Genomic DNA, 11916 nt, shown 5'->3' with positions numbered 1-11916 from the left:
ATTTGAACCAAGACACATTCTACTTAAATGAATTCACATAGCTAACTCTTACTGCAAACATCCCTATTTTAACAATTTTGAATGGAAAATGTCTTAAGTCATATGTACATATTATTTTGACCTTCAAGAGAGTTTCTTTTATGCTAAAACAAAGGAAAAATTGTATTTACCATATAGCAAAGTTCCCTGCAATTTGAAGGCATTTATCTTAATAACTATGCCATAATTTCCTCAAAATCGCCGATTATCTCTAATTAAGCTAGTATGTGCAGTTTCTAAAACAAGGCTAGAACAGAGAAGACACTTAGTAGGTAGTGATTGACACTATCTGACACTTTATACCAAAAGTAAAAATGGGGTTATACAGAAAAATATAGAAAAAATACATAGTCAAAATGTCTATATCACTACACATAGATGCAACATTGAAAATATTTTTTTCTAAATTCTACAGGTTTGAGTGATTAAAAAACTCTAAGTTTTTCATTGAAAGTGAGAGGTGGCATATTTATTTTTTAATAAAAATAAAAATAATTAAGATAATGGATTTTATTCAATATGTTTGATCATAACTTTTATTATTCTTGGTCATGCATGATTTCTTAGTGGACATAATATCAGAGAAATATCGGAGGAAAAATTTAAAGTCATCAATAGATTTGGTTTTATTCCATTACCCTCTTTAGCATCCTCTCTCCACCTTCCCCCAAATGAACAATAATCCAGCAATCTACAAAGTTTTCCAAGCTGCTGCTTCAAATCTGCTCTGGGTTTTTTTCTTCCCACTAGTCAACACACCCCCTGCTGGCTCTAGGCTAACATTCATTCCATCTTATTAGAAATGCCAATAAAAAGCAAATTATAGATGTTTTCACTGTATTTTCTATGCTGATTTAAATGCAAAAGGGACAAAAGGACATAAATGCTAAGGATTAGGTTACATAATGAAATAATCTTTTGAAATCAGCCCTTTTTCTTTCCAAATAAATCTATTTCTTGAAAAATATACCTTTACAAAATGTTAAAATTTTGTAGAATAATTTTCATAGTAGTGCTTACCACAGATCTTATGTTCAAATGTCAGCCTGACTTACTTAAAGATCAGGGGAGTACCTGGAACTGAAGAGATTACCGCTGCTCTTCATTAATTTTCTTCAACCAAGTTAGTAAGAGCTAGTTGGCTTTAGAGACAGCTATTCCCTGAGAGACAGAAGCAGGGCAGCCGTAACCCAAAGAATTTTTTTTTATAGTAGAAATCAAATTGTCGGTCATACTGGAGATCATATGAGCAAGTTAAATACACACACGCACGCATGCACACACACGCACGCACATGCACACACACATACAAGATTAATAGATGTATTTCATTTCTAAGCATTGGTAGCACTAGTGAGGGCATGATACACCTAAACTCTGGAACCAGAACCTATACATTTCTGCTTAATAGCTTTGTGTTTTGGACAATGTTACTTAAATTTCATGAGCCTCAGTATCCTTATCCGCCAAATGTTGCTAATGATACTTCCTTCAGAATTTTGCCATGAATTCTAAAAAGAGAAAACAAAGTCACAATGCTTATTGCAGGTTGATATTTAATACCTGTCCTCTTTTCCTCTAGAGAACCTAACTAGCAGTGGCTTAAACAATACAGACATTTATTGTTCCAGAGTAGAAGTAACTCAATATTGTCATCAATACCCATGACATGTCTGTTTTTGGCCATGTCATTGTCCTGGCCATCCCCTCATATTCCCAAGTTGGCTCCTGGAGTTACAAACCTTATGCCCTCCTAAGATATTGAAAATGCGGTGGGGAAAGCTGCAGGGACAACAGGATTTTTATTCATGCCCCTCTCCCTTTTCTGAGAAGAAAAGCTCTCCTTCCCATTGTATGTTATTGGTCAGAACTGGGCCACAAGGCAAGTATCAGATAATCACTCTCAAAGTGAAATGTACTTGTAAAGGTTTAGTCAAATTGTGAGACCTTGGACAGCCTGTTTTGCAATCAAGGAAGAAGTTGCAAATGGTTATTGGTCAAGAAACCAATAATGTCTGTCACTTCAGTGGACTTGAAAACCATAGATTTAGTGGTTTCTCTCCTATAAGCATCCATTACTTATGCTTGCATGTATTATCTCCCTATCTAGAAATTCAGAGAAGTGTAAGAACCTTGAAGACAGGACCAGGCCAACTCTTTCAATGGCACCTATTTAATCAAAAGGAAATTATAGATGCTTAGGCACATTAACGTTCTTCAATAAATTAATGTTGGTTGATTGAATTATTGTGATGCCTTTAAGCAATGAATTATGTATATTTCCCATAGAACGGGTAAAGTTTTTAGATACTCACATGTATTTTTACTCCAGAGATGAACCGGCAGATAAAATGCATGAGAAATCCAGTGGTTAGAGACTGAATAAATTGTCTTCTTTGGACTAAGGCATGATATTTATAACTTGTGCCTATATAACAAAAACGTTTTTACATGTATGATTCTATTCACTATGCCAAAATACCTAAGCCAGAAATTATCACAATTTACAAATGTGGAAGCTGAATCTCAAAAAAATCACATTATTTACTCAAGTTCTCGAACCTGGTAAACTGCAAAGTCAAGGCTAATGTTCAGGTTGTCTGATTCTAAGCTCAGAACACTTTTCATTAAACTCCAAACAGGTTTGTCCTGAAACATGATATATATCACAAATGACTTCTCAGTGATTGTAAGGAGGACTCCCCTCAGAAAGAGCCAGAACTAAGTGAAGAAGAAAGATCTTTCTCTTGACATATGTTTCTGGATGTGCCATGGCTGGGATTGTACAAATATAATTACATACATACTTTAGAGGGTGAATTCCTCCCCCCCCAAAAAAATAAATCCAAGTATTTGGAAATATACATCTAGGAAAAATGAACTATTAAGGTATTAACCTAAACTGCATTCTTATTGATTTTCCATGTAATTGACATCTTGATTTACAAAGCAAATAAGAGTAAATGCCCTCAAAGGAGCCTCTGAATTCTGGTACAATGGGTGAATAGTGGTGAGGGTAGGGGGTAGATGTAGCCTTTTAAAAAGTTGACAAGGCTTTTTTATATCTAACATTATTCATTCATCAAATATATATATATATATTTTAAACCTAGATGTATGCTGAAGACTCAGAATTGAACATTCATTGATAAATTACTCCTGCGAAACTACTCAGAGTTAGGAAAACATATGTGAACAGAAATATTGCACAGTAATCACTAAAGACTTCAAGGGAGTTGTGGTAGCTGAATTTGAAGTGGGATGGTGAGCAAAAATTAGCCATTTGGGATGAAGTAGTCCATAGAAGGAAGAAAGAGTAATATGTGTAAACAGCAAGAAATATTACCAGCTGAGAAACATGCATTTCAGGTAAAGGTACATAAAGGGTTGTTCTATTTGCAGGAGACTGATGTTAGAAGATGACTAGTTTTGTTGTCAAGGTAAATATGGTGGTGACAAGACTGTGTTTGAGATGGCACAAGGAGAGAAAAAGAGTGGGGAGAGGCTCAAGTGAATTGTACTCAACCTTTGGCTGAGGTCCATTTGCCTAAATAGAAAAGCCTATCCTGTAAAGTAGAATTTTGCCTGCATAACATGAAAATGTGACTTCCTGTGAGGCAAAGATACCTGACCTAACCTGACTTGAATAACAATCTTCATGGCCCAGGGTGACTCAAATCCCTTTACCCCCAAAAAGACAACCACTTCATTATGCCAACTGTAAGTTTTCTTTCCCAGAGGAAGCAATCTTTGTCAACTTAAAAACTCCTAATGCACTTATTATCTGAGCCATTTGGCACTTAATCACATGCTAACTTGTATTGTTCCCTTAACTTTTTAATGTGTTTACATCATACTTTCCCAGATCATTTCTAGCTCCATGAGAGCAGGAACAGATTTCCTATTTCCTACATCCTACAAGTGTAGCATGTTACCGTCCCCATGCTCCAAAGAGGAAAAAAAAATAAAAAGAAAGAAAGAAAGAAAGAAAACATTTTTTTTAAAGAAGTAAGGGTGAAAGGAAAAATATTAAATTAACTTTCTGCCACATCATTACTTTTAAAAACTCTATTTTAGGGCGCCTGGGTGGCTCGGTTGGTTAAGCGACTGCCTTCGGCTCAGGTCATGATCCTGGAGTCCCTGGATCGAGTCCCGCATCGGGCTCCCTGCTCGGCAGGGAGCCTGCTTCTCCCTCTGACCCTCCCCCCTCTCATGTGCTCTCTCTCTCTCTCTCAAATAAATAAATAAAATCTTTAAAAAAAACCCCTCTATTTTAAAGATATGAATGGCAGCAGAAATCATTCTTCCATCTTTACAACAAACCATAAATATGTGAAGTTGAAATAATCTAAAAATACCGATACTCACAACAGTGTAGCCTATTGTGACCAATGCCGGCTCTTCCCCCATATGTGACAGGTACCCATATGTCACAGTGAATTTGACCTATTAGCTCTCTAAAGATAAAGGAAAAAAGATGAAGAGTTTTCATTTTAAAGTGCTGTATGGGTTGGGGTCATTAATCCTGTATGATAGTTAATGTGTCAATACCTGTCTCCTTTTAGGATCACATCTGTAAAATGGAGATGACCAAACATCCTTGCTACATACCTCATAGGAGGATTATAAAATCAATGAGGCAAACCACTTGTTGAATATTCCAAGGCTAAGATTCCAGTAGATGAATGATTCTTTCCCTTCTGCTCTATTAAAGGGAAAGAAATAGAAGGGCCCGAGGGAAAATTATAGGGACATGAACATCGCACCCTGTCCACTTCATTCATTTTTTAAGATTTTGGACAAAAGTTTGTCTTGAGAAGATGTTCAGATTTATCATTCTAAAATGCAGGCATTTGAGGATTTCAATTATCCATTTTACCCCATTTCCTGTTAGCAATCAATCTGCTCTATCTATGCATAATTTTCAAGCTTCTTCAAAGCAAGGCACTCTTCAACTATGAGTTCTTCTTCTATATAAAGTAACATGGGGGAAATGGGGAGATTATTCAGCTTCTACTCCAGCATTTGAAAGGTGGATTTATCAGACTAAAAGGTTTACAAAAGAATTTCAAAAGGTAAATATCAATCTGGCTGAGAAGAGTCTTAACAGTGATTAATATTCTACAGCTAATAAAAACTTGTTGGCAAAATGCCCCCCAGAAGATGGCATTGTTTACACTATTGTCTAAGAGGAACAGCTGTTTACCCCTCGCTCCATTCAGAGCTGCAGTATTCTTACTGAAATGTTAACAAATCTTAGACAAATGTCTGCTGTTTAAGGCTCAAAGTTGCTCTGAGAACAGGTGTATTTGAGAGAGAGAGAAAAAAGCTACAACTGTAAATAGGACTTTAAATTAGGTGCAATTTATATAGTATACACTAGGTTTGCATATGGGCATCTAAATGCAGAGTTCCAATACTTACTAATATCTAGAAGATTATTCACAGTTTGGGAGCTTCATGTAACAATTTCCCTGATTGTCTTTTAATATATATTTCGAGCACATTTTATTGACATAGATAGATTCAATTTTAAGTCATTGTGACAGGAAATGAATCCCATATCTTCCATAATTAAAAAATATTTTATTTATCTAAGTATTTTTGGATTGGTGCAGAAGGTGGGATGATGTCGTGGAGCATTAAACTCAGCGAACAAAGACTTGTATTCCCTGCGTATCATTTTCCCGTTTGTAAAAAGAGAGGTCTTAAAGTTTTGGCAAAGTTATAGAGCTAGAGGAAATCTCACACACTGCTAATGGGGGAAGGGGTGTGAATTGCTAACATCATTTTATAGAGCAACTGGAGAGACCTACTAAAGCTGAAGATAAGCATTCCTTATGACCCGGAAATTCTACTCCTAAGTACGTATTTGAGAAATGCTACGGGACAGGTACAAGAGTGTATAGTTTATGTTGAGGGGAAAAAAAAAAAAAAAACTCTGGAGGGGTGTCTGGTGCCTCAGTCAGTTTGGCCTTTGACTCTTGATTTTGGTTCAGGTCATGATCTCAGGGTCTTGAGCTCCAGCCCCACATAGGACCCCATACTGGGCATGAGGCCTGCTTAAGAGTCTCTCTTTCCCTCTGCTCTCCTCCCCTAAAAAGAAAGAAAGGAAAAAAAAAAACTGGACATAATCTATAGATTCATAAGTAGTAGAATTAATGAATACATTGTGGCATATTTATAAAATGAAATATGATACAGCAGTTAAAATGAAAGAATTAGCACTACATGTATCCAAATGCATAAATTCAAAAACTATGATGTTGAGTAAACTGCAGATGTAAAATGAAACAGTATGATACCATTTATATATTGATTAAAGACAACCAAAGTGATACCATATATCATTTAGGGATGTAAATATGTGTGGTAAATGTATAAAAACATGATGTGTAAGAATGAAAAAGAAAGTGTTTACTTCTAGGTATGGTAGGAGATAAATGGGATCAGGCAAGAATGTAAAAGCAACTTAAATTATATTTGTACTATTTTATTTCTTCTAAAACATGTCTAAGTGTTAAAGAACATACAAAGCTGGATAATGGTGCATATTTTTTCTAGACTCTCTAGTATGATTAAACTAGCCACATAGGTATTTTTAAACCTGAAATGCTCAGAGGCCACAGATGGGTGGCAGCTGCTTGAGGCCCTCAGTAGAAGGAAAGGCAGGCCTGATCAGCTTGACTTGGAACACCAGGCCCCTCCTTACTCAGACCTCTGCCAACTGGGCAGCTTTTGGATCATCCGAAGCTTTGATCTGTTGTGATTCACCATCTCCTGGGCATGGCCCTTCTTCCACAAGTAAAGGCTATGCTGGAGAAGTCTTCTGGTTGCCCAAGAATCTAGTAGCTAACATAATTATTTTCAGTTAGAAGCTTATAGACGAGGTGCACTGGGGTGGCTTAGTTGGTTGCCTTTGGCTCAGGTCATGATCTCTGGGCCTTGGAATTGAGCCCCACCTCCCTGCTCACTAGGGAGTCTGCTTCTCTCACTTCCTCTTCCTCTCTTCCCCTCTCCCCCTCTGCCCACTGCTTACTCCCTGCTGGTGCTCTCTCTTTCTTTCTCTCTCAAATAAATAAATAAAATCTTAAAAAAAAAAAAAAAAAAAAGCTTACAGACAAGAGGGTCATTGTAAGTTACAGATGAAAGGCCCCTCAGAATTCTTTTTTTCTCTAGTAAAATAATGGTGTTACAAAACCAACTGTCATTCAACTACCTTTAAGTATTCCAATGCAGTGAGTACAGCTCTAACCCAAACCACAAAGTTAACCTCAGGATTCATGCAGAAGCTGCATGAAACCCAACTCAATCAAGACCAAAGGCTGTTGTCAAGAATCTATAGTGTGAAATAAGTCTGCCTGGGCGCTGATGCTGCAAGGGGGTTGGGGGGGGGGGAAGAGGAGACATCAACTTCCTCTGATGTGATTCTACCCCTAATTTGATTGTAAGCTTCACATAGGATAAATCATTATGGTCCCTCATTTTGTTAAGGTTTGACAGCTCTCTGACAGCTTCCAATAAAAACAAAATAAACTGATATGGTAAAGCAGGAGCGTCCCCAGATGTAAACTAGAAGCCAAAGACAGAACCAGAGTTTCCAGTAGGAAGCTTCTAGGAAGAAACCAGAACTACTCTTTACCCCCTTTTAAAATTTAAATCCTTCCGTGGGAGGGGGGAGGCGGGCTCAGATCTCCAATCTTTGGAGCCAACCAGGACCCCCACCCTGACTCGCATCATTTATCATTGAGAGACCTAATTTGTCTCTCCCTCTCTCGGGAACCTAAAGCCCTGGACACCTTGCAGTACTCGCCCCAAGCTACGTGCCAACAGAGAGGAGGGAGGCGTGGATGTGGTCGCCCTGAAAGTGCGAACGACTGGAGCAGGGCGCAGGGTCGAAGAGCAGGGACGCGGATATAACGTTAAACAGCTAAATCAGAAATTCCAATATCAATACCCGTCGGCCTTCCATAGTAGGAAACAAACACGGTGGAAAAAAATCGCGCATCACTCAATAATTCAAGTCTTCCCTCTCCTCTCAAAAAAAAAGAAAGAAAGAAAAAAGAAAAAAAGAAAAGGCATCTCGTTAGCTCCTTGCCAAGCTTTCCATGGGAAATTCTCTCTTGCTGATGCGTCTGTCTTCCAACTCCTTTCAGCATCCCTTGAGCAGCAATGTTCTTGGAAAACCTGGTTGAAATGTCAGGGCTTCTTCGCAGTCCCCCGAGCGGGGGCGGGGCGGGAGGCAGAGGAGGGGTGGAGAGGGGAGGTGAGCGAGACGCGCCCACGCGAGAGGGACCCCAGCCCCTGGGCTGTGGGAGCGCACAGGGGCCTGGAGCCAGGGCGCCCGAGCGCGCCGAGGACCCGCCCAGGCCGCTCTTATAGGAGAGCGCGGGGCGGGCCTGGCCGGGGGCGGCGCCGCGCGCCCAGCTCGCCTATAAGGAGCGGCCGGCCGGGGTGCGGATTCCAGCGCCGGCGGCCGAGGTGCAGTGGCAGTCCTCCCCGCTCGGAGCCCGGTGTTGCAGCGGGGTTTGAATTTGCATCTTTGAGGAGCGGGGAGAGGAGGAAGAGGCGGGCGAGGAGGGCGAGTACAGCAAGCGGCAGTTGCGGGGACCGTAGCTTCAGCCGCAGCTCCGAGGCAGAGCCCGCTACGCTTTCGGGGGAGCGTCTGGACACGGGATGGAGTAAAGCCGCGAGTGCCTCTCCTAGGGGGGGTGGGAAGGGGTCAGGCGGTGCCGAGGAGAGAGAGAGAGAGAGAAAGAAGAAGCCGCGGCTGGCGCCTGCGAATTTGGGATTCGATCGGGAGGGACCGCTTACTCGGGGGAAATGGATTCTGTGCCAAGGCTGACCAGCGTTTTCACTTTGCTGTTCTCCGGCTTGTGGCATTTAGGATTAACAGCGACAAATTGTGAGTACCAGGAGCTGGGGGCGGGTAGGTGAGGTGGGAAACGCTAGCGATGGGGAGAGACACTCAACTGTCCAAGCATGTACAATTGTGTCTGCTCTGGGTAGAGGAGAAGGGGGAAAATGCTGATTGGTGTGGTTCTATCACTCAAACCATCCCAAAAGTTAGCAGAGCTACGATGAGCCAGCCCCGCTGAATTTCCTGCCCTTCTCCCCGAATCGCAAAGTTCGGGGAGAAGGGAAGCTCTTCCTTGAGCCTCATGCCGGGTCCGCGTTCTATGCCTGCCTGGTCTCAGCCACAGCTTTTCCGGAGAAGGGCCCCAGGGTTCAGATTGTATGCACTGAGGGCTGAGCTTCCAGAGAGAGAGAGAGAGATGCTCCCAGCCACCAGACTCGGTGACAGTGGCTTGTCTCTGAATGCGGTTGCCTGGGATTTGCAATATGCCCAGTACCTCACTAGACATGGCTTTCAGCTCCCCCCTAGGCAGAAGGCTCCAGTTGGGGTATCTTGCAACCAGTAGGCATCGGTTTAATAGGATTGGGAGTTTTGGCCTAAGAGTCATGGCCCAATGTAGTCAAACCACAAGATCAATGGCTGCCCCTGTTACAGGAGGAAGAGCTTTGATGCACACTCCACCCCCAAAATCTTTGTGCCAAAGAACACATAATGAGTATGCACTAAGTGTTCACTCTGTCGTCCAAGCTCTAACCTCAGCAAGTGCAGGGCATTTAATTTAATAGGCAGGAAGGCTGGACACCTGGGGATCTGCCACCTGCACTGTGTATTTAAAGAACCCAGTTCGTCAAAGTTGAATAAATCGCTAGAGCCATCAGAGGTTCAAGCTCAATTGCTCAGCTGCCTCTCTAGGCAGAGAGAGGGAAGTTTTTCCAGCTTGGAAACTCCTAAATGAGAAAGAACACAATTAAGCCATCTGTGTTGTTTCCAAAGATGGTTTATCAAGGTTCCTTGAGTTTCTGGGCTTGCTCCTCTGTCTGCTAACCCCACCAGGAACCTCAGAAATGCTTAACTGTATGGGAACATAGCATCACTCTTAGAGAAAGATAGGAAGACTACTTTGTACTTGGGAGTCCCCTTACATTACTCCCCACCCTCTTAGGTTCTCTTGAGTAAGAGATACTCAACCCAGAGTTGCACCTCAAGGGAAGACAATTAGACAAATGTTTAGTGAAAATGGTTCAAAGCACAATCAGTGTTTCTGTGATTGGAAGTTTTGGAGTTTTAGAATCTATAGTTAGTGGTAATGCCTTATAAAGATTTTATTAAAGTTTCTATTCTAAAGGAGCACTGAAGAGGTCAACCTTTCTAAAAGGGAGAAGCCAGAGGGACTTAGGGTAGAAATCATTTCAGAGAATAGGTAGGAAAAGGTTAGAATCTGATGTTTCTTTTCTCCTCCTCCTCTCCTCCCTTCCCTCCTCCTCCTCCTCTTTCTTCTTTTAAGTGAAATTGTTCCCATGGTGCTTTAGAAAAACATCTAAGTGTTTTAGTTAGAGGAAGTTAGGCAGGTGCTGAGCTAGCCTCTCTACCTCCTAAAACACTAGAGGTCAGTATTGTCCTAATGATGCAAAGGTGTAGCAGTGAAAAAGCTGTTTTTCCTTTAGCACATTTACCTATCTGGAAATAGTGAATATTTTGAAGATCCACAAAGGTGGGGCGAGGAATAAGGGTAAAATAGATAGAACATATTCTATAGGAATATGGCTGGGACTTCCTTAGGTAGCACCTTTTCTTAAGAGCAAGGAAAAAAAATGTAGAATGTCAATTTCTGTAAATTAATTGAATTATGGTTAATATGTTGTAATAATGCTCATAAAACCTAAATGGCGTGGATTTAAGGATCATGCTTATCATTACTGATGCAGCAATAAAGCTAATTCTCAATATTTAAAATGAAACTTTGTGATAATGAGCTTTAGTATTTCATCAGTGACAGTTTAATTTCCTTATTTCCAATCAACATTTCAATTGAATGCACGCTACTTGCTAACATTAGCATTCCACAATTCGTCCAGACTTCAATTGTCCACATACTTTATCCATTAAATTTAGGACTTTGATTTGCTATTTATCTACAATCCATTAATGTTTATATGCATGTATTGAGGAAGATAAATCTCCTTTCAAATAGTCAGTTTGTATAAGTATACAGATTATTTGGAGAATTTTCTTCACCAAGAAGATTTTTATTTTTTGAGGTAACATTTTATGTCATTTGTGAAAGTATCCCTAAACATGGTTTATTTACCCAAGACGCTCCATAAACTTTTTCAGCCTGTGAACTTTGTTCAAATAAAAACAACTTTTAATTGTTTGTATTATTCTAATAATAATATGTTGTTATTACTATTGTTGCATGTAGAATGTATATGTGTGTGTGTTTAATTTTCTTATACTTTGACCAAAACTTGGGCATTTGTCTGCAAGAGAGAAATAAATGCTTACCCAATTATAGATTTGATAAGTTTCTAATTAAACAAAATTAAAATAAAGGCAGGTTAGAAGGCCAGCTACAGAATAGATATTATGAATCTGTGCAGAGAACATAATTATCAACCAGTAATAAAAACTCTGGAAATTCCCCCATTCCAGATTTTCAGGATATTAAGTAGCTACAGCATTTCCTTTGGGTTTACCCTGAGGGAATTAGTTAATTTCAAATGTAGCTATGATAGGCCAGTGTTAAATGAAAAATCATTTTACATATAATATCAACTCCTTTGACACAAGAAGAAACGATGTGACTTGATAGTTGGTTCAAGTGAAACCAGGAGTTTGAAATGCTGACGGGTTTTAGCCCTGGTTATGCTACAGCTAACATGTCAAATGTCCGTGCAGTTATACAACTTTGCCGTGCTCACAGGCTTGGGTATAAAACAGCAATTGAGATATGTGTCTTCTCCCAAACAGAACAGCAGCTTGGTATTTTACTGAGGATATTCTTCAAATATTAGGTATGA

At 40.0% G+C, this 11916-nt stretch overlaps 1 protein-coding gene across 2 annotated transcripts in view; it reads left to right on the top strand.

The window, feature by feature from the left end:
• Positions 1–8862: 8862 nt before the first annotated feature.
• The window catches only part of CNTNAP5 (contactin associated protein family member 5), an 820459-nt gene continuing 817405 nt past the window's right edge, over positions 8863–11916 (top strand). For both annotated transcript variants that reach the window (XM_021695826.1, XM_044913255.1), the window contains exon 1: positions 8863–8944. In XM_021695826.1, the coding sequence (XP_021551501.1) occupies positions 8863–8944 (82 nt within the window). The remainder of the gene's footprint in view (positions 8945–11916) is intronic.

The sequence above is a fragment of the Neomonachus schauinslandi genome, chromosome 3 (assembly GCF_002201575.2).
Source record: "Neomonachus schauinslandi chromosome 3, ASM220157v2, whole genome shotgun sequence".
Lineage (NCBI taxonomy): Eukaryota > Metazoa > Chordata > Mammalia > Carnivora > Phocidae > Neomonachus > Neomonachus schauinslandi.
This window is presented reverse-complemented; position numbering and strand designations above follow the sequence as displayed.